At 56.5% G+C, this 22,998-nt stretch overlaps 1 protein-coding gene across 2 annotated transcripts in view; it reads left to right on the forward strand.

Moving 5' to 3' along the window:
* The first annotated feature begins 1,949 nt into the window (after window positions 1-1,949).
* LOC102995977 (nectin-1) overlaps window positions 1,950-22,998 on the forward strand; it is a 69,322-nt gene continuing 48,273 nt past the window's right edge. The window contains exon 1 of one of the 2 annotated variants that reach the window (XM_007124222.4): window positions 1,950-2,685. In XM_007124222.4, the coding sequence (XP_007124284.3) occupies window positions 2,607-2,685 (79 nt within the window). In that variant the 5' untranslated portion in view covers window positions 1,950-2,606. The remainder of the gene's footprint in view (window positions 2,686-22,998) is intronic. The other variant, XM_055091556.1, reaches the window with a different exon arrangement.

Below are 22,998 nucleotides of genomic sequence, written 5' to 3' on the forward strand. Positions count from 1 at the left end.
CTTACCCAAGGATGGAGAGATGGGAGAACATAAGCAGGGAACTAGCAGGCATTGGTGCCTCTGGAATTGCCCCTTCAACCTATCCAGTCCAGCTCCTACAAGTGGTCCTGTCCTGGAGGCGCTGACAGCCCAATGGTGAATGAATCAAGTATTCAGAAGCAGAGTCTGAGACCACTGCAGTGAACTCAATCCAGCACTGGTCTTTAAAGTATAGGGCCAGACTGGACTACCACAAACCAAATTGATAAGGTATTCTCCAGGTAAAACCCTCCTGGTGGCTACCTGGTATTCACTGCAGGTCTCTCCTTTCCCCGAGTCTTAGGCTCAGGCTACAGCTTAATGCCTCTCTCCTCCAGCACTTGCCTCTGATAGATAACTCACTCAGCCCCTGTGTGCCTTCCCCACAGAAGCCTTCCCTGATCCCCACCCCACCCCAGACTGAACTGGGCACTTTCTCTGAGACCCATCAAATCAGGTGTGCACATCTCCGGGACACACCACACACATTAAATGCTTGTTTATAACATCTGTTTCTGTTTGTCTTCACCCTCTGCCCCCTAACTAGACTGAGTGCCCTTAGGGCAATGACAACGTCTCTGTATCCCCAAGCCTGGTATGGTGTTTGGTACAAAGAAGCCCAATTACATTTGTTAAATGTGAAAGACGTATGAATGTTCACGTGAGCGCTTTGGTCTACAGGCTTCAGCAGGAAACCAAGAGACACTCCAGGGCCAGATCCCAAATAGTGGGAAAGCGGTGTCCTCCTTGCCCATCCTCTTTCTCCTCCTCCTACTCCCAGGAACTAGAATTTACATTTTATCAGGAATGGGCCACTCCCCCTCTGCTCCTGCCTGCTGGGCAAAGGGCAGCAATGGGCAAAGGCAGCATTGTCTGGCCAGGCGTCCGGGAAGAACTTGCTTCTCCGTAGTGGGAAACTCTTTCTGTCTGTCTCCTCTTGAGGGAGAGGATGGGGTCCATTGGGAAGGAACAGAGAGCAGGCGCCGGGCTGCCAAGGGCCCAGAGGGCCCAGCCGCCTTGGCAGGAAGCCAACTACACCCGGATGTGGTGGGTGGTGAATGGGATGGGGCGGAGAGTCCCTGCCTTGCCGCGGACACTGGATGGGTCCCTTTCGCGGGTATCCTGGAAATCGCTCAAAACAGAGGTTCCGCAAAGGGGGCAGAGCAAGATTTCTTGCTCTATTTAGGGAGGGCAGGGGGCTTCAGTTTTTCGAAAAGGAACTCCTGAAGGGATAGTGTATTAGAAAAGACCAGAAACCTCAGTGGCCCCATCTCACCCACGAATGCCCACCACCGACTTCTCTGGCAGCTTCCGGAGGGTCCCCCCGCATAGCTGCCTCTCCACTTAGCGTTCAGGTGATGCAGAGAGGCAGGAGCTACTGGGTTCTAATCCGAACCCTGCCACTTTCTGCTCATGCCCCTGGGCGAGCCGCCTTGCCCTTCTTTGGGCCTTTGTTTCCTCATCTGTAAAGTGGGGCCAGGGTTGGAGGAGAGGACCTGGAGAAGCCCTTTCCCCTCGGACGGACACTGCTGGATCCTGGTTTCTCCGTACTGCACAGCCCCGCCTCCACCCCGTCCTAACTCCACCCCCACCGAGCGGCTTCTCCCCTGACGCCGGCCGCTAGGGGTCACTGCCTCCCTTTGTCAGCGACGGAGGAGGGCGGCTAGCCCTTCGGCCCTCTCCCCGGCGGAAAGGCGACCGAAGGGGCATCTCCCGATCAGTGGGCCTGAGCGCGACCCCACGGCCCTTGCTAGGGATCCGCCTCTGCCTGGGGCCGGAAGGTGTGCGCGGCGGGGCGGAGGCCGGGGCCGAGCGCGGGCCGCGCGTGGGAGCCAGGAGGGGGTTAACGCTAACCCCTCCCCCTCGGGCTGACATCACGGGGAGAGCGGCTGAGAGGCTGGAGCTCGGCGAGTGAGAGAAAGAGAGGGAGAGGAGCGAGCGCGGCTCGACTCGGTGCCCGGGCAGCTCCACATTGTTGCGGATCGCCGGGACCCGGCAGAGCGAGCAGCTGCGGCGCTGCGGGGACGCGGCGCCCCGGGTCGCTCTCCTCGCCTGGAGCCGCACCGCCCGATCGCCTGGGCCGCCGAGCCGCGCGCCCTCCGGCTGGGCCCCGAGCCCACCGCGCCGCCCGCCCGCCGCCCTCGCTCGTCCCGCCGCCCTCGGAGGACGGCCGCCCATGGACGCCTTCAAGTTGGAGCCGAGCGGGAGGGTGTGAGCGCGCCGGGGGCCGGGAGCCCGCGCCGGGCAGCCGGGCGCGCCGGGGGTGGGTCCCTCTCCCCAGCCCGGCTCTGAGTGGAAGAAGAGGGCGGGGACCGGCGCGAGGAGGAGAGCGGAGGAGGAGAAGGGGGCATGACTCGTGCAACTTGCGGCGGGCATCTGCCGAGCCTCTGAGCCGGCGGCCGCCCGGGGCCCGGATTGCGTCCGCGCCGATCCCACCCAGCCCACCCCGCCCCGGCCGAAGGCTGAGGTTGACCTGGATCTTCAGAGCGCCCGCCGGCCTGCAAGGATCGCCTTCGTCTTCCGGGCTGCTTTCTGGAGCGCGAGGAGCGCTCTCCTCGCGGCCCCTCTCGCCGGACCCCCGGCCCCCGATGGCTCGGATGGGGCTTGCGGGCGCCGCTGGACGCTGGTGGGGACTCGCTCTCGGCTTGACCGCCTTCTTCCTCCCAGGTGAGCCAGTTCCGCCTCTGCCTCCCCCCCCCCACCCCCATCCAGTGCCTCCCCCGGTCTGGGAGCTGAATGGCAGGCACGTCTGGGTTGTAGGGAGTGAAAGCAGCCAGAAAAGTTGGGTCACGGCTTAGGTAAGGGGGGTAACGGGTGGCACGGCGGAGAAAGAGAGGTTGAGCAGCCGAACAGCCTGCCCTGCAGGGAAGCAGTAGGATGCACGTCTCTGTGTAGCAAGAAAGCACTTTCTCCGCGCAGTTTTTCACACAAAAATAATAATATGTAATAGCGTTCTATTTATTTAATAACCAGCTCTCAGCTCGGGAAGCAGTTAGCAAACACTGCATGTTACATAAATGCAAAATAATCACCGTAATCACCGTCTCGGGGTACGAGACAACAGCCCCGGGGGAGGGCGTCAGTCTCGGATCTGGTGGGCTGCAGGGCTTGGCGGATAACAGGGGGGCTTCGTTTCTTCTATCAGCCCCTTTGCCAGATGGTTTCGGGCTCTGCCGCACCGCGTCGCCCCACCGCCGACGCGGCGAGCCCGCTCCTGCGGCAGGGCTCACCTGCGGTTCCTTTACGCGGAGGGTGAGGCCCCGGCGGCGCGAGATCGCAACCTCCCCGCCTTGCGCAGGGCTGGGCTTCGCCTCGGAACCGCAATCGCAATTTGGGGGTCTCTCCCCGCAGGAGGCACCGCGGGCTTCGTGCCAGCCAGGTAGCTGCATGACCCACTTTCCCGAGGGTGCCCCGCGTGTCCTTCCTTGAGATGCTGGCGGCCGAGGGGTTAACGCGACGCCCGACCCCGGGGGTGGCCCGCGGTGGCCCCTCTGACGGATGGGGTGGGGGCGGAGGCTGGGACTGGCCCGGGCGTTTTGTGCTGGGGAATGAACTGGAAAATGCGTTTAGGAGGCAAATCCGACCGAGTCCCCTCGCCTGGATTTAACCCTTTGTGTCCCTGGGGAAGCTGCCTGGCTCCCACGGTGGCTGGGGACACCGCGCGCCAGTCGGGGCTGGCGGGTGGGGTGGGGGAGGGGTTTGGGGGAGTTCCTCCAGCCTTCTTGAAGGAAACCTGAGACTACCTTCCGCGCTAGATGGGGGGCTTGGGGAGAGGGCTGGGCAGGGTGGGGGCTTGGCTGGAGCACGTGGCCCCGGCCTTAGGTGGCAGAATAAGGGGTCGAAGTACAGAGAGACCGGCTCCGCGTGGGGTGAGAATGTTGGGTCTCGGCTGTGCCGGCAGCTCCGCGGAGGAGGTACGTGCGATGTTGCAGACTCGGAGGGCGGTCTGTTATCTGAGGGCCAGCCAGGTTGTGTGTTTTGCGGAGCTGGCCTGCACCTCTGGAAGGGAGGAACCTGGCCGCATTCACTTTTGTACCCCGTCCCCCACCAGCTCACTGCCAGGGCTCTGAAAATGCCTCGGAGTGGCCGATGGCAGAGAAAGTGGTTTGTGAAAGCCCGCACCACGGTGCCCCCAGCCCTGCAGCCTGGGGGGCGCTGCCCTGCTAGGTGTGCGGGGTGAGGGTAAGTTCCTGGGCACACAGGTGTCACTGCCCATTTCAAAGAGGCATGGTTGAGTCCCTCCGCACAGCAGGGTGGTGGTGAGAATGAGAGGTCTTTATCTTTCCCTGGACCTCTTGGGAAGCCAGCAGGAGATGCTAGAAGCTCAGGCTCTAGCACTTGTCTGACACCGGGGTTTGGGCTTCTGGGAACCCTTCAATCCCATATTGCCCACACCCAGAACCCAGCAAAAGAACAGCTTTCCTGAGGCCTGTGTGGACCAGCATATTAGGGGTTAACCTAATCCTGGGTCAGACAAAGAGCGGGAAGGTTTGGGGAGGGGAAGTTCACTGCCCCCCCCCATTCTCCCCTCCTTTTGTTACTCTCTTCCCCAGATTTGCGGTGCTGTGCTTGGTAGTTCATTCCTTCTTTGGGGGGCTGGAGGCCTGCCCTGCTTCCTCCCACTCAGGAAGTGGGGGCAGGGAGGTGACACTGTCACCTGGCTCAAGTGTAGACACTCCCCCCACCAAAAATCCAGATTGAGGGGGTGGGACGCAGAGAAGGAACCACTCAGCTCAGACAGGCAGTTAATAAGCCTCCTTGATTGATCGTAATTGTCATGGCTGGGTAGCGTCAGTCAGCGGGGCAGCCAGAGTTCCCCGACCCGCCAACCTCCTCTACCCGGTGCCTGTGGCCCTGGTGCCTCTGTGAAGGGAGGGAGGTGGATGTGGTAGTGCCCACACGACACTTGGACAGAGGCTGGTGGGCCCAGAAGTTGCCCTCCCACACCCCGTTTGCCATCACTCTCAGGCACCCTCCTGATTGCCCGCTGCTGCTTCTCTCTGGGGACTTGCCAGCCTGATGCTCCTTTCTGGGTTCTCCTAGGCTATGGCAGGGGGCGTGGAGGGTGGAGGAGAGGAGCCTGGTGGGGTGGGGGAGGGGAGCCCCCCGGGCTGTGTGTGGTGGCCCACGGACTTCAAAACACTCCAAATCCGGCTATTGATGTGTAAGCACAGAAGTATGTTTTCAACAACACAGACTAGCAGGCAGGGTGGTGAAGCCCCACAAGCCTCTGAGATGAATCTGTTCACTCAGAGAACAGGGCCAGTGGGGCACGGCACGGGGGCTGAATCCCAGAGGGACAGGAGGAGCCCGGGAGAGGAGGCAGAGAACCTGTCTTAGAAGCAGGTGCTCTGAGCTGGTGTCCCACCTACACCACACCCTCCCTAATTGGCTTCCCCAAACCTTTTGTCTGGAAAGAGAACACACGCCCCAGGTGTCCCGCACACCCTCGGAAGACCTGTCGGGCCGCAGCACCCCCTTCTCTGCAGCCTATGCAGAGCTCGCTGTCATGGTGGTTTCCTTCGAAACCTGGGGTGTCAGGACTGTTGGGTTATTCTCCTCTCTCCCCATCGCTCACAGACAGTGGTGTGCTCTGGCTTGCTGGGCAGGACGTTATGGCAAAACCAATCCTGCTGTCCTGGGGTTTGCAGCCCGGGTAAGCAGGAAAACCAGTGCCCATTTCGGAGGCAGCGCTGTGGAATGTCTCAGGCTCAGATTCAAGGCCGAATAGTCAAGGCTGGAAGGGAGGAGGAGATATGGCAGAGCCTGGGCCCAGCACCCTGGGCTGAGTGGTCTAGAAAGTGTCTCTGAGCCTGACTCTCTGTGTTTATGGGACAGGCCGCCCCCTCGTCGCCTGATACTGGCCTAGACTCTGATATCCATTCCCTTCTCGGCTGCTCAGCTTTGCACAGTAAATCCACCTCGTTGGCCTGACCCGGGACCCAGTTGTACACTGCCAGGATGGTCTCCGGCCAGAACCCTAGTGCTGACGGCTGAGCAAGTGGGCCAGGCTGGGGAGGGTGGGGGGCAGGGGGTCAGCCCTAGTTGCTGTGCCTATGATACTGCCATTGTTTAGCAGCTGACTAATGTTCATTGTTCAGCACAAACAGAAAATACCCAAGGGAGGTGTGAATATACCTTCAATTTTCCTGATTGTATCTTTCCTGGTTAACCTGGTAAATTGAATGGCTCCTACCTGCTGGGGGAAACAGTGAGGGTGTCTGTATATTCACCTGTTTTGCTGATTTTTTTTTTTTAACTTTGAATGTTAGCCAGTGGGCCAGGCTAGAATGGACATTAGCCAGCTATGGGACTTAGGCTATAACATTTTTGACAATCTGCATATGGCCTCACCTTCAGTATAGAGTGGGTGCACACACACGTGTGCAAGACTCTGTGTGCATGTGTTGGTCATCTACAATTTACTGTGCACATGCAGACCCATGGGGACTAGGACAAGGAGGTGTGTGCACTGGGATCTGTGGGTCACCATGGTGCAGGGGCCATAAATATACATCAAATGTATATTCACATGCAATTGATTTCTTATGGCTTTCCAACTAGGATTTTGTGAGTGGCTGTGAGCCTTGGTAACACCTGTGTTTATGTCAGAGTGTCAGTGAGGGTGACTTTGGAGGAGACCTAGGATTTGCCCTTAGCCAGCTCCTTCCAAGATGAGCTGCCATATCCTTTGGGGTTGGGAAGCCTGGAGACTGCCGTATTTTTCTGCTCTGCTCTTGGCCTTAGACTGGGCCTCTGCATCCTCACAGGGAGATGCTCACCTGGAGAGACTTTCCGCTGCTTCTCAGGATTCCTGAACGGCTGGGAGGGGCCACAAGAAATAGAGTTTCAGCTACTATTTTGGCATCTTTGCTTCCTGCATGAATATTTGGGGAAAAGGATCAGCTGGAGAAAGGTGATGTACTCTGGGCATTTAAAAAGGAGCTCTTGAGTCGTGGGCTGTGAAGAGCCCTGCTGAACCATATGTGTGCCCAGGTTGGCAACATACATGTACCTGGAAGCATCCCAGTTCATTCAGCAGAAAGCAGGAGCCCCCTTGTTGAAAAGGCAAGTGGGGATGAGGGGCAAGGAGTGGGGAAGAGGGCAGTCCTGGGATCCCAGGACCCTGTGCCCGAGTCCAGCTGGCAAATGTTTCTACCCCATGATGCCCTCCCCTCTCCATAGCGACCAGGTCTGCAGAGCCAGCAGCAGATGTGCTGGCTGGGGCAGGAGGTAACTTAAGATCTGAGCAGGGATCACCTTGCACAGGGAAAGCCCTGAGCTGGAGATAACACCCCTTAGTCCGGTTAACCCTTTAAGCTCTGGATTCTCTTGTGCTGTTTGGAACTGGGAAATGGGGAGAGGGAAAAGATAGGAGAAAACACATGAAACCTAATATCTGAACACTGACAAGGAGAGATGAACTCAGTGCGACAGGAGAGACCCAAGAAGGACACAAAGAAAGTCTTCCTGACAGCAGACTGTAGGCTCTTCAGGGCAATGGATAATCCCAAGGTTTATTCTGGGGTAAGGGAGGGGCAATGCTTATGTATTCTCAGGGAGTCATGGGATCTGTGCATTTCACAGTCTTCTGGGGGCAGAGTAGCAGTGGTCCCAGGCCCCAATCAAGAGGGAGCAGCAGATAACTCAGTTCCTCTTCCCACAACCTGGAGATCACCCCATCTTGGCCACCCAGCAGAGTGAGAGAGCAAAGCAAGGCCAGCAGGACTGGATTTGAATCCCACCTCCACCAATTGCCAGCTGAGTGGACTTGGTTAAGTTGCTTTATAGGCCTCAGTTTTCCCATCTGTAAAATGGGTTTCTGCTATTACAGCTTTCAAAGGAGGTTTGTGAAGATTAGATCGACAGTAATGTATGAAAAGCGCTTAGTGCATTGCCAGGCATGTGATAAATGTGCAGTAGTGGTAGCTGCTCTTATTCCCTACACCTTTCCTCTGAGTCGTCCTGGTCCCCACTGTGTCTGCCAGCTGGGCAGTGCCAACTTCACAATCCCTTGAGAAAGAACCACTCAGCTGCCTGCCCACTGCTGACCTCTCTTCCCCACCTGGAAATGATGGCAAAGGCTGCAGCAGCCCTGGGGGACTCAGGTGGCCTGGTTGGCTGCAGGCGCCTACCTGAGCCCAGCCCTGGTGGTCATGTATGGCATGAGCAGCAGGTGCTGTGCACCTTTGTTCTGCAGCCTGTCACCCAGGGCTCTCCCCCGCACCTGCCTCACTCCCTGGCTGGGGCCCAGCTGGGCACCATGGCCCATCTGGAGTGCTGGCTGGGGCAGCAGCCTGAGGCTGGCATGGAGGGCCTGGGACTCAGCCCCTGCAAACTTCTACACTTGGGAGAAGGGTGGGCCACAGGACCCTTTCCCAGCAGTCCACGGTACCGGCTCTTCAGGTGAGATGGTACAGTCAGAGAGGTAGAGAATCTGTCCTGGGGTCACGCCTTTCTCACTGGCAGAAAGTCCTTTTGGTTTCTCCAGCTGAAGGCTCAGTCCTTTCACCAATAATAATAAAGATGTTTGTGACAGTCTTTTCAGTTCATAGTTTCAGCTGATCCTCTCAGTGACCCCATGTGAAGGGTATCAGTAGTTCTCCCATTTTACAGATGAGAAAAGTGAGGTGTAGGTTTAGTACCTTGCTGACCATCTCATGCCAGTGTAGCCAAATTAGATTTCAGGTCTCTGACTCCAAATTCAGTAGATGAGGAAGATGAGATGGGCTGGGCTGGACAGATGCGGAAGAGGCTGAGCCAGGCCACAAGAGAATGTGTCCTGTGAGGTGGTCATTCACTTTGCCAGCAACCACCAGCTTACACTCTCCCCCACAACAAGCAGAGCATGGCGGCTCCCTGGAGAAGTGAGGGATAAGTTAAGGATATAGGTTGGAGGGTGACCCAGCTGGAGCTGACCACAGAGCCCAGGTTGGCACAGAGCGCAAGATGCCCAACAACAGAACAGCTTGGGGGGGGATGGGGCATGTCAAGGGGAGCATGTCCTTTCAGATGCTAGAGCACCACTCCCAGGGATCTGACCTGAGACGTGGGCACGGCCCCTGAGGTGCGAGCACAGAGCCCCCGGGCACAGGCAGGCACACAGCCAGCGTGTGGGCCTGGCCCGGGGCAGAGCGGTGCTCAGACAGCATGTGGACTTGACTGGAACAGTGGAGTGGGGGAGGGGGGTGGGATTTGGTAGGCAGAGTCGATTCCCTCTTCTGGGCTATCCCCCACCCCTCTCTGGTCCACGCAGACCCCAATTTCATTCCCGGTTTATGAGGAGTCTCATTACCAAGCCACAGACAATAAAACCCGCCTGGCCACTCTGGCCCGGATCTCATTAGAGGACATTAGTTCCGCTGGCTTGGTGGCTCCGTTAGGACACAGCTGCAGGCGTGGCCCAGGCAGCAAAACAGACCAATGGCCATGGGCACAAGCATGTCCCATTGGGAGTTCAAGTTTGATCTGTGGGCCTAAGCAGGGTCCTCCTTCCCCACCCGCACCCGCACATTCCTGGAATGCATGTTCCCCAAAGCTGGAAACATGGAGTCCCTCCTGCCCACTTGGACCCTCAGTTCTGCTCCCCACCTTAAGGAGACAAGGACACAGCTCCCTCCAGGGCTACACATAGGAGTCCGCCTTCTCTGAGAAGCTCAGCAGATCATTGTCATTCCATAGAAGAGGGCACAGGGGACAGCATGCCCACCCCCACACACAGATCTGAGAGACACGTCCTAGCAGCAGAGGTGGAGTCTGGAGCCTTCCACACGGCCTTGGCCTGAATCTTAGCCCATCTTTCGGTCCAAAAGGTGGGGGTAGAGACCTGGGGACCCCATGTGAGAAGAATTTTTCATTCCCTGTAGATGCAGTTTCACCAGCTGGCAGCCTTCGCAGGGGCTTCCTGGCCCCTCTCCTCTCCCCAAGGTGGAGTGACTTGCCCACAGTCGCTGTGATGGAGCCCTGGTTCCATCTTGGGGTTCTTCCCACCAAAGACGGGATTATTTCTTTCTTAGCAGATTCTGGTGTCTGTTGACAGCCAGCCCCTCTGCCCATGCCCTCCCCCTCTGCTTTATCTTTCTTCACCACCATACCACCGGGGCTCAGTGGATGTAGCCATGAAAAACAAGATGAGGGCAAAGAAAACCTTGCCCCTTCTTGGAGCCTCAGTCTTGTAGAGGAAAGAGTGTGCCAGGACGGAGTAATTGGTTCTTAGCCCACACGGGCTCACTTGATGTGCTCCACACGGGGGTCACACAGGCCAGCCCACACTTCAACACCTAAGCGCCCGCCAAATCAGTTAGCGGAGGTGGGAGCGCCAAGCTGTTTGGGAAAACATCGGCAAGTCAGCCCTGCTCTGGAGAAACGGGGGCTGGAGATCTATGCCAGCCCCTGATGTTCCCCTGTAAGGCCCTGCAGCTTGTCTGGAATTCGAGCCCCAAGTGGGATTGGTGGGCTGACTCCATGGGCTCCATTCCCTGACCCCTGAGCAGCGCCCCAGGTATCCCCTCCGTCAACTCCCGGTCTCTCCTGGGCAAATGCTATCAGCTGCTGGGACAAAGGAAGTAGATGAGGTGCCTCAGAGCCGAGCCAGCCTTGCCGCCACTTGACCCACTTGATGTGGATCCCACTGCAGGAGGGGCTGGTAGCAGCATCCTCATTCGGGGACTCCTGCAGCAGCCCCTGGCTCACCTCCGTCCCCAACTCCTGGCTCTCTGGCTCCAAACTGCCTACACTGCTTCTTGGATGGATATACCTAAAGCGTGCCTGAGAAGGATACTCACAAGCCCAGAAGCATTTGATGGCTGCCCCCTCCCTGGCTCAGCTCCCACCACCCCTCCCTGCATGGCAGGCCCAGCCAGCCAAACACCCCATGCTTTCCCACCTCAGTGCCTTTGCACGTGCCATTCCCCCCAAATCGCCCTTATTTCCCATATCCAAAAACTGAGGTCGAGAGCTACTTTTATCATGAAGCCCCCAGCTGGAGATAACCTCTCTCACTCAAAGCCCCCACCCCCCGTCCCCAGCACCTCATCCGTGCCACCCAGGGCAATAAGCACTCTGCATCTTGCTATAGTTATTTGGGCCTGGGATTTATCTTCATAAGACTGAGAGCTCCAAAAGGACAGGGCCCATTGTTGACAGAGCTTGGAATCCCTAGGGCCTTGCACAGTGTTGGCCACACCATGGGCTGATAGCACTGTAGTAGGTGGATACATCATTGCATAGTACATGCTAAGTGGATACGTCGTTGCTTGTTTGGACAGTGATGATGATAACAATAACAGCAAACTGTTATCAAGAGTTTTTAGACACTCAAGACACTGTTGTAAACATCTTACGTGTAATAACTTATTCGGTCTTCATAACAATACCTCCTTCTTGTGGAGGATCCTCCCCCGCCCCGCCCCCCCCCCCCCCCCCCCCGCCGTCCTCCCGCTTAGCGTGTTAAGCAGTAAGTTTACATCCTCCCCCGCCCCGCCCCCCCCCCCCCCCCCCCGCCGTCTTTAACATATGAACAAAGGAGACCTGAGCAGAGGTTAGGTAACTCGCCTCTGGTCACATAGCTAGTAAGTGGCAGAGGCAGGATTCAGATCCAGGAAATCAGGTCCAGTGTCCATGATCCTACCACTTGGCTAAGCTGCCTCTCTTCTGGGTGATGGAAGAAGACAGCTTACTAAGCCTGGAGTAACACAGGACCTTGCCTCAAGAATGCCCATCCCTGCTGCATAGCATCTTATAGCCTACCCTCCTGCTCCCTTTGATGGTGCAGGAATGACTTGGGGCCTCCCTGGAGCATTGGGGAGTTATTAGTGCTTATCATCTGGGAGTTTCGGCGGTTGTTACTACTTATCCTTTGGATACCTTACAAGTACTAAAAGTACAGTCGTTACATTCCTGGTATATCCTGCCACCATCACCATTGTGTCTTGGGAGTATTAATGTGCCTGTGCTAGAGGGAAATGTCTTGACATTATTGCTCTCTCATCCCCTGACCCTTTGAGCATCACTGATGCCGTTTGGGGGCCTTCCACCGTGTTTCACTGTGAGACTAGAGGCAGGTGTAATAGCTCCTCTCAGAGAATCTGCCTGGAACTGCCCCCAGCAGGTGTTCCCAGGCTGGCCCCAGATCCTGGGTGGGTCCACAGCTCAGCAAACTGATCCTATGCCAGGGCCTGTCCTAAGCTTCTGGAAGGTTCCCGTCCCTCTTGCCCTCACCCAGAGATCCCAAAAGATGGCAAGGGAGGTGGCCCCTACCTGGGGAGAGGGTCAGGGAGAGGATTTAGGGTGTTCACATGTGCTGGCTGCTTTGATCTCCTGGGGTGAAAGGGCCTGGTGCTTCCTGTACCACAGGCAGGTTCAAGACAGGGAGCCGGGGACAGAGGCGTTGGCCACCTTGCAGCTGAGGTATCGAACTGTCCCAAGAAGGAGGATCGTGGGAGCAGAAAAATCAAAACCCTTTCCCAGTGTTGTGGTCAAGGACCAAAAGTGGACTCCAGATGGCCCACGTGTGATTGTCCTCTCGAGGGTCACCTGGGGCCAGTGCTCCTCCAGCACACCCTGACCCTGCAGATTACCACATGTGCTCAGGCCTCACAAACTCCCTTGCTTAATTAGGAAGGTAACTCAGCTGCAAAACAGTCATCTGATATGTTTCGACGCCAAAGAGAAATTCCTCCTAGACCCTCTGCTGTTCTAGATTATCCATGCTCCGTTAGTTTGAATTACGGTGCAACTTCTGTGGCCCAGACACAGGCCAGAGCTATGTGATCGGTTCCTGGAGCTGGAATCCGCCCGGCACCCGGGAAGTACTTGGAAGCAATAGGAGGAAGGAGGGCTTAAGACCCATCTGACTTCCATGCAAACCTAAGGACTGCCTTGTCAGCACAAAGGAGCCAGCTCTGCCCAGAGCCTGCCTGCCCCAGGGCCTGCAATGCCCATGGGTGCTTTTGAGTCAAGCCACTTTCGTGACCCTCTCGTGTGCCCTCTGGGCCAGGCCTCCTTTGAGGGTTTTAAGTCAATGGCAGAAGCTTCTACAGCGGCTCCTGGGTAAAACTTGGAGCAGAGGCAGGGATGGGCTTCTCCTGGAGTGTGAATAAGATCGGAGCAGAGCAGCCACACTGCACTGGATTATTTTATTATGATTGCCCACCTCCCCCATCCCCAAACCATCCTGATCTCATTGGCCTAGATTGCTGCATCTCTCAGAATGATGGATGGGCTGCCTCTCCCTTCCCAGGCAGGGTGGCCGGCCCTGCTACCGAGACGCCTCCTCCCCAGCCCCTTCCCAGATTTATCCCCTGTGTTTACGGTGCCCGGAGAGTAATCAGTGTCCTGGGCCGGCTGCGCACTCTGATTATCTCTGCTCGGTTGATGGATGAGCCTTTGGGGAACTTAGGTGACAACCCTCTGCCCCTGCTCCCCTGTGCCCGCCCCTGCCTGGGCCTCAGCACCCTTCCCAACCTTCGACGCCTCCCAGGAGTCAGATAATGGGCCTCTGGGCTGGAACCGAAGGAGGGGGTAGTCGTGGAGGAGGTGAGGTGACAGTCTTTGGCCCCCACCTCTCAGCAAGGCTGTGGGATAACTGGAAAGGGTCTCTGTGGCTCCCCCTTCCCTCCAGGGAGCCTGGGACAGCGGGCAGACAGTGCCACCAGCTAGCTTCTCTGCAAATCACCCCCGCACCCCACCCCCACACACACAGCCCAGCTCTGCTCAGAAGCACCCTTCCCAGGAAACAGCTCCATTATCCTCTCCCATGTCCCATCACTCCTTACTCCTACCCCCTCGGCACTTGTGTACACAGTTTGCACGGTCATGATAATTTGTGCTGGTTTACGTGTTTCTTTACAAGTGCTTTTAGGTCCTCTGTGTGTGTATGAGAGAGGTTTATGATTTGTGTGTGTGTGTATATGTGTGCCGACGCATGAGGTCACGTGCTCTGTGTGTGTGTGTCTGCTCCTGATCAGACTCTGATTGCCATCTTCTCCCCCACGGAGGTGGGGGGCTCTCACCCTGCTCCCTGCGGGGAGGGCAGGGTCTGGATCCTGGGGGGTGAGGGGAAGAGTAGGGAGAGGCAGGCAATCAGAGATGATGGCTGTCGAGGCAGGGTCTGCACTGTCCCCCAGCCACCAGTTAGAGAATGCAGAAGGTCAATCTTAGATAACTGTTTTGTCTATAGGATCACAAACAACTGGTTTGACTATTTTTTTCCCAGCAAATTGACTGAACCCACTGGTTGTTTTGGAGCCAAGTGGTCTCTGCCTTTTATTACTTACATGTGGCCGTGTATATATCTATGTCTTGTCTTCTCCAGACTTGAGTTCCCGTCACTGGAAAATGGGGATGTGATACTGGGAGGTTTAGAAGTGGTAAAGAATGCATGTGGCCACGTGGTGTGATTAGCACGGTGCTTGGTACAGAGCGAGTCTTCACACCACTTGGCTGTTATTAGCTACTGCCCGCCTAGGGACCCTGGGTCTAGAGAAAGGTCACTTCCCAGGGGCTGGGAAGCCAGGCCCAGGAGCCCTCCCAGCAGTTCATGACCCGCTGGGTGGGGTGTCCCTCGGCAGGGCTCCTGTGACCTCTCCATGGTGATCAACTCAGGAAGAGTCAGGCGCTCAGGCCCCTGGGCTCCTGGAAAGCCATCCCCCTGCCCAGGTGGTCACCTGGAAAGGTGCCTGGTGACCCTTGGAGCCATCCTGTGCTCCCTTCTTAAAGGGTAGTTAGAAGCAAGAGTTACACGCCCTCGACCAAGGTACCCCAGGTGCAGGAGTCCGGCTGCCCCCAGAGCCCGATGCCAGCACTTATGGGACTCCTACTGCCCTGGGTGTGTGGTGGGAGAGGGGTGGCAGGCCCATTCCTGCACCCACTCAACCCCGTGTGCACTGATGCCTCCAGTACAGCATGGGACAGCACCAGCCCTCTGACCTCACACACAGCAGGTGACACCTCAGAGTGCCACCTCTGCATGCCTGTAAGACAGTGGCCTGGCTGGGAGATGGAGAGGAGGAGCTGGGGCCTCGTGAGGTAATTACCTAAGCCCGTCACTCTCCCTAAACCCTCCCTGCTGGGACATGAAGGGGCGGGGGTGACTAGGCAGGGGCTGCGTGCTCCTTCATCCTTAAAGTCGGGTTATACATCTGAGCCCACCTGTCCCCTCCCAGCCCCAGGTCTGGGAAGAGCCTCCCAGCTGGGCCCTCAGCTAAGGGTACCTCCTGCCCTGCAGGTGAAGGTGGGGAGGACCAGAAGAGTAAGTCACAGAACCCTAGAGTCTCAGGGTTGGAAGGGGAGTCAAATAATGTAATACCCATTCACTTCTTAAAACCCCCCAACCACATCCCTACCTGTTGGTTGATCACCCAGCTTCAGCATGAATACCTGCAGTGATGGGGAACTCACCACCCTACATGGAAGCCCATACAGCTCTGACTGCCCGAAATTCTTCCTTGTACTGAGCTGAAGTCTGTATCCCAGAAGCTCCCACCTCTTAGTCCTGTTTCTACCGCCTTGGAATCCTGTAGAACACATCTGATTCTGCACATGGGGGTCCTTCAGGCATTTAAAGATGGCCTCTGGCACCCGGAGTCTTCTCTCCCATGAGCTCAGCCAGCCAAGTCTGATACCCCCTCCGTCTCAGATGCTTTCCTGGGAACCAAGTTGTCTAGATCCCCGGTAACAGGTGTGATGCTCCAAACGCCGGCTGACTGGCCCAGGGATTTCAGCCTAGGCATCCCCAGCGGCAACCACTGTCCCAGGGGCCAGGAGGAGGGAGTGGGTTAGCTGCCTTCACCCTTCCCCACCTCCACCTCACCCCTTGCCAGCCCCTGTTTTCCTTTGGATTAACAATAAATTGCAGTGAAAGATCCGTTTATCTCCAGTGGGAATTAAGGAATTAAGCTGGTGAGGGGCCTGAGAGAGGGAGCATATTGCAGAGATTCAGGGCACAAAGAGGACAGTGGGGAGGGCGGGGGACCCTCTGCCTGCAGTCACCTCACTGTGAGGCGGTGGGGGCAGCCCCCTAATTCTCCCAGCAGCCTGTGCCCTAATTGGCACGGGTGGGGACCGGTTGGAATGGGTGTGGTCACCGGTGGGAGGCGGTGCCCACAGGGATGCCTCCGGTGGGCTGGTCTCCTGGCAGCCTCTCCTGTCGCCCGTTGGTGCCTCGTGCCATGGTGCAGCGGCTCTGTGGCATGTCACGGCGCTGGGAGAGCGAGCCACGGCATGTGGCGGGGTGAGGCACTCGTGAGGCACCTCACCATCTGACCTTGTGATACACAGACTGTGATACAGATTCTGCAGCCGCAAGTCCGTCCCCCCCCCCCCACGCACCGCCGCAGGCAGTTCATCAGTACCGTCCAGGCACTAAAAGCGCGTCCCCTCCCCGCACCAGAAGTCTCTTGCGGGCTTCTTAGCCGTGGATTCCCGTGGCCATTGGTGAAATGAGTGTTTGGCCCCTGGAGAGTCCGGCCTTCTCTTTATCCTGAGGGTAAACCAGAAGCCTCCTTCCTGAACCCGAGAGGAGGTTAGTCAGGCTCCGCCCCGCAACACGTCTCCACCCGCCTGAGCCCCAGCACCCCGCCCCCAAAACCCAGGAGGCGTGGCTTGGAGCCCCTTCTGCCCTGTACCGCAGGCTCGCTGCTCCTTGCCAACCCCCCACCCCACCCCGCCTCAGACGGTGGTCCCCTTGCCAAACCTTCCAAACCCTGAGGCTGAGCAGGGAGAGATAAGGAGCTGAGCTACCCTCGGAGGGAGGGGGCCGGGAGGGGAGCAGTGAAGAGGGGATGGCTCCTCCCTTGGCTGCCTCTGGGTCACCCAGACACGCCCCCAAATAACATTTTCTATCGCTGTCATCCCTCTCTCTCCTGACATTCCACCAGGGTGGGGAGAAGGAGTCGATATTCAATGGTAGCAGCCACCGGGAAGGGCGGGGGAAGACAAAGAGCGAGGCGGGGCTGGGGACAGTCTGTGGTGGGTGGGGCGGAGGTGGGGCAGCCTCCAGAGCGGGGCTGGGCAGTTCCAGAGGTGCTCGGGATTCAACACTGGTGTAGGGGTGAAGGTGCAAAGTGGGCCCTCGAGTCCAGGAGTCTGGCTGGTTAATAATTAGTAACTCTGGTTAGTAAATCATTAGTGTTTTCTCCCCAGTTTCAGCTCCCCCACCTCCAGCCCTGGAGATCTTCTAGGCTCTGCCCTCCCCCTCTCCCAGCTGCTTTCTGGTCTCTAGAGCCAGCATGGTGTTTAATCTCCAAGAGTAATTAGTGACCTGCAGGCCTGCTCCCACAGGCTCTTTGGATGCACCTAGATATTGCCTGCTGGGAGGGCAGGCCCTTCAACCAGCCCAGAGAGCATCTCAGTACTCACTCTCCTTGGCCCCCATTGACTGACTTGGTTGGGCCCTTTCTGCTGGCCAGATGGGGTCCTGGGGTGATCCTGTGGGTAACTCTTCCCTAATCCTTTAGGTGAGGTCAGTTAGTCTACAGATGTTCTTTGAGCATCTATTAAGTGCCAGGTACCGTATGTCAAGAAAAAGTACTTTAAGCCATTCAAATTGACATTAAAGGCTTTATTCAAAGGTTCATGGGTGGGGGGGGGGCACGTGTCCTCAAGGTTTGGCCTTTGGGTGGCATTTTTCATCTGTAACTGCTGGAACACTTCCCATTGGCAGTTGTCCCGGTTTCCATGCCTTTTCCTGGCTCCTTGGTGCAATCCCATCCTGGTGGCTATCGGAATAGTTCTTTCTAGAACTGTTTTTGTAAGCCGTGTGGTCAGGGGACGGGGAGGTGGCAAAGGAAGGGCAGAAAAGGGAAAAGGGAAAGGAGACAAGGGCTGAAGCGAGGGCACTGGGAGCCTCTCCTGCCTGTTTCAGTCCTTGGCAAGAGCTGGGGCTGAGCCCAGTTGTGATGCACCATCTGAAAACAGGTGTCCTCCCGCTCTGGGCTCTGGGATGGCACACAGAGCAGGGCTCGGGAATTAATCGAGTGATTAAAGTCTGCACAGGGCTGCACTGGGCTGCGAAGGAGACACCTGGGCCCTAACCTGGGGAAGTGACCTTGATGCTGAGACCTGGAGTCTGAGTAGGAGTGGCTGGGGGAAGCGGCAGAGGAGGATGACCAGGGCAGTCTGAGGGAGGCCCGATGCAGACACACATGAAAGAAGACTAGAGTCTTCTGGAATGTCTTCAGGATGGGGGAGCTGGGAGCTTGTAGCCATGGAGGGGACTGGGAAGGTCGTGTGGAGGATTTTGGCCTTCAGAGAACAATCCCCTCTATCTTCTCTGTCCAGTTTCAGCCTGACCTGCACCCCAGACCAGCTGGTCTGACTGCCAGCTGGACAGTCCCACTTCAGGCCCCACGTACAATCCTCCTCTTCCCAGGACACAGCCCTCGCTGGACTCTCCCCATTTCTGTGCTTGGAACCCCAATTTTGCATTCAGTGGAGCTCTGACCAATTCTTCTCCATCCTCTGCATCTGATTTGTTGCCAGTTCTTATTGGTCCCATTTCTGTCAGACCCCCACCCCCATGCCAGTCCCGACACCATCACCCTCTGAGACATCCGGGGGCCTCTGGCCTGCACACACTGAGAGCAAGGAGAAGTTGGGGCGTGTCATACTCCTGCTCTGCCTGAAGCCCTCCTGGGCTCCCCAGTGCTGCTGTCTTAAACACAGACTCCGTGATCGAGGCCAGGGCTCTCACCCCCCAACTGGCACTGCTGACGTCCTGGGCCAAGTAATTCTGTGCATTGTAGGGTGTTTAGCACCATCCCTGGCCTCTACCAGGTGGATGCCAGCAGCATCCTCCCCCACCACCACCATGTGACAAGAAAAAACGTCTTTAGACATTGCTGAACATCCCCTGGGGGCAAAGTTACCCCCAGTTGGGAACCACTGGTCTAGGCTCTTGCTGTAGCCAGAACCTACTTTTCCAAAGATATCTCCCCTTCCTGACTTGGGCACGTTCAAGTTTGCAGCCAGAGTTGACTGCTCCTGGCTCCTCCACTCCTGCCCCTGGGCCTTGGCTCCTGCTGCTGGCTGAGCCCAAAGCCCCAACATGTGAAAATACCTGTGAAATACCTGGTTCCCAAATGGCCCCTTCCCCAGTCTCCCGGTACTATGTTGTCTGGTACTGTCTCTCTTTCTTCCCCTCACCCTAGACCCTGAGGTTTTGCAGGAGAGGTCTCAGCCTTACAATCTCTGCAGGCTCTAGCTCAGTGCCCTGTACACAGTAGGTGCCCCGTAAATGTACAGTACACCGATGGGAGCTGCTGGCTTGCCCTCCTTCTCAAGCCCAGTAAGCTCTGAGGTTTCCTTCCCCCGCACACCTCCCTGTTTTCCTGGCACTTGGTTTAACCCCATAGCCAAGATGCGAACACTGCTCTGCTTCCCTGTCTCCTGACACCTCCCATACTCACGTCGTGTTGTTTGTGGCAAACAAAAGCATCTTTTTGCCATTTAGTCAACATTTACTAAGTATTTACCTCCCATGCCTTGACCCCTAGGGAGCAGGGGGCTCTGTAGTCGCGCATGTGTGAAGGTGTGTGTGGATGTGTGGTTTCCCAGGGTGTGTGCTGGTGCATTGCTAGGTGCAGGTGTTTGTGTCTGACTTAGAACTTGTGCCATCCACGCCAGGGTTTGTTGGGGGTCTGCTCCTCCACTAGCTACTCCACTGGCCAGGCACCCTGGGCTTGTGCCCTCTACACGCCCTCCCTCACTTTTCATTCCTTTGCTCGCGCTGTCCCCTGTGCTTGGTGAGCCCGATTTCACTGCCTGGTAAAGTCCCAGTCATCCTGCAAGGCCCTTTCTTCTCTAACTCCTCTCCCCAAGTTCATCATTTTCTCCCTGGTACCATCGTGGCACTTGTGAACATTCCTACCATAGCACGTGATCACGGTATTAGTTCATGGATTCCGTGTCCTTAAGCCCGGGACGATATCATTCGTGTGTGTGTGTGTGTGTGAGAGTGTGTGTGTGTGTTTATAATCCCTATTTTCAGGCACTTGATAGATTCTTAATACATGTTTATTAAGTAAATTGAAGTAAATTGCTTATTTTCCTAAAGCATTTTCTTTGTACTGTTCTAAGAATGTGTCTCTGATTAATGACTTTGCTTAATCATTTTGCACGTGCCCCCATGTGTTTCTGTGCCTGCAACCGTGCACATACATACATACATACATACATACGTGCACATACATACATGTCTATAAGTACACAGCACTATTTAACTGCACACATGTGCTTGGTTGGACATGCGTGCGTGCGTGGGTCTCTGTTTCAGTGTTTCTATAGATTTAAATGTGTCTCCCCGCCAGTGCAGCCCCTCCCCAAAGCCCTCACCTTTGAGAATTGAAGGAGTGAGGGTTAGGGGGACTGGGTGGTGACTCCCCACAGGCAGCTTTCTCCAGCCACCTGAGATCTTCCTCCCAGAATTTCCTTCTGACCCCAGCCCATGATCTGTTGGAAGTGACCAGGGGCTTCCTGTCCATCCTGGGGCAGCCTAGGGTAGGCAGGTTAGGTTGGAGGGCAGAGCCTTCTGTGGCCTAGTCACATCATACCCCCTTCCCGATCCATCTCTGCCCTGTTTAATTGGAATTTGTCTAGTGGAGACCATCTGTTCCATTCCGTCCTGTTTCCATGACAACCAAGTGGCTTGAGACTGAGGTTTGTGGTGAGAGAAGTGGCCGGGGGGATGCTGGGAAAAAAATCAGTGATGTCCTCCCCCTCAGACTGGCTCTGCCTTGCCCTTTCCTTTCTGCCCTGCCCTCACCCCCAAGCCCAGAGCAAAAATAAAGCTATTGCCTGCCAGGGCGTGAAGTCCCCCAGCATCCCCTCTCCCAGCCCAGCCCAGCCCTGCTCTCTCCCAGGCTCCTTTGGGTTTCCTATACACGGCTCCCTCCGGCTTCCATTCATAAGCTCTTGCCACCAGCATACTGGGGAGCTAGCCCTGTCCTTCTACCCACACCTGGGACTAGAAAGGAAATCTGAGGGCACAAAGCCCTGCGGTTTCTGCCTGCACTTTTGAGCCTCAGCCACCCCTGCCTCCAAACCACTTCTTTGCCCCATCCAGGCATCTTAAGATCTCCTTCAGCCAGGGATGACACACATGCACACCCCTCACTTTACAAGCATCAGAACTTTCAACCCACTTTGATGGTTGATGCATTTCGCCTGCCTGGCCAGTGTCCAGGGAACCTCAGTCCCCACAGACCTTCCATATGACAGGACTTTGAGAGTGGGGGTCCCTTGCTTCCCTCCCAAGGGCGTGAGTGCTCCCTCAGCCGCCTTAGAGACACTCAGGGCCCCTCACAAAGGACTCTGTCAGAGCCCCCTGTACCCAGTGCTCTCCCACCCACCCCTCCCCCAGCCCTACTGAGCAGGGTGGCCCCGGCAAGTGCGTGGCAGATAGGAGAACTCTGAGCCTGGGGGGTGGTGGGCAGCTCTGCAGCTGGATGGTCCTTGGATTCCCGGGGGCTCAGACAGACTCGGACACACTGGGATGAGGGTGAGGCTTTTTGCTCTCCTATTTCTGGACAGACAGTTCTGTTTTCATAGTGTTATTTTCTGCCCTAATTTCCCCATCTATGGCAAAGCCTCTTCCGTGCCTGCTCTATTACCAGGGGACCCGCCTGTCTTCAAAAATAAGTGGCGTGGCCTGTCAGGTGACCCGTCTGTCGCTCTGGTCCCAGGCATAAGGTGCCGCCACACCTCCTGGATGTGGGGCGGGGAGCCTGCCCAGAGGCGGGGGTCCCAGGATCTCCCCAGTGCCCCCCACCCCAGCAGAATCAGTCCGGGGCAGAGGAGGGAAGAAGACCTCAGAACGTCGATGCTCAGAGCAGGTGTGCTGAGCAGGGGACACCCAAATTTGGGGGCTCCGCAACCTTGCAGAGGTCTCCTAGTGGCCCGCCTGCCTCTGTCGGGGTGGGATCTAGCTCCCTGCCACCCATCCTTCTTCATGTGTCTCTCCTTTTATTAGTGAGACATAATTCACCTACCATAAAATTCACCCTCTTAAAGTGTACAATGCAGTGGGGTTTAGTATATTCACAAAGTTGTGCAGCCATCACCACTTCCTCATATAGAACATTTTCATCACCCCGAAAAGAAACCCTGTACCCATTTGCCATCATTCACCATTATCCCACCCCCTCCAACTCCTGGCAATCACTACCTACTTCTGTGTCTCTGGATTTGCCGGTTCTGCACAGTTCATATAAGTGGAATCATACCCGGAGTGGCCTTTTGTGGCTGGTGTCTTTCACTGAGCATCCCATGTGCCTCTTTCCATGTCACCCCCCTGATTCAACAGCACCAGTGGCTCCCAGTTGCCAGCAGGGTGAAGGGGGTGAAGTGCAGACCCTTGTCTGGTACCGAGCCCTCTTTAAACTGGCGGCCAGTTCCCTTTCATGTCACCTCCGCACCACACAGCCAGCACGTTAGCCACAGCCAGGCTTTTAAAGACCGTCTTCCCTCTTCCTGTTCCCTCTTCTGCCTCTGAGGGACTCCTGCCTATCCTGCAAGACCCAGCTAAAAATCTCACCTCTTCTGTGCTCCTCCATCACCCTCAGAATCACTCCTCATCTGAACTCCCATGGATTTTGGTTCATACTTTAAAAAACAAACAAACAAAACACAGCACTTATCACTCAGTAATTATTTGTTTTCATGTCTGGTCCTCTGCTAGACTGAGCTTGCACAGAGAAAGAAAATGTCTTATTCTCTCTTATCCCTCTACCTTCCTACCTCTTGCCACTTCCACCATCGCCTCTACCTAAATGGACTAGCGCTGTGCTTGGCACACAGTATGTGTTCAGTAATGCTTCACAGACTCGAAAGAGCCAGTGTCCAAAATATCCCGGAGGAGAGAGCCCAGTGCAGGGGTCGGCGAGGGCAGCGTGAGGCTTAGGCCAGTGAGGTGAGCAGGAGCCCAGTTGCCCAGGGAGCTTTATGACGAGGTAATGGTGGTGGCCTTTACACCTGTGTCTGATG

This window comes from Physeter macrocephalus, chromosome 16, assembly GCF_002837175.3.
Source record: "Physeter macrocephalus isolate SW-GA chromosome 16, ASM283717v5, whole genome shotgun sequence".
Lineage (NCBI taxonomy): Eukaryota > Metazoa > Chordata > Mammalia > Artiodactyla > Physeteridae > Physeter > Physeter macrocephalus.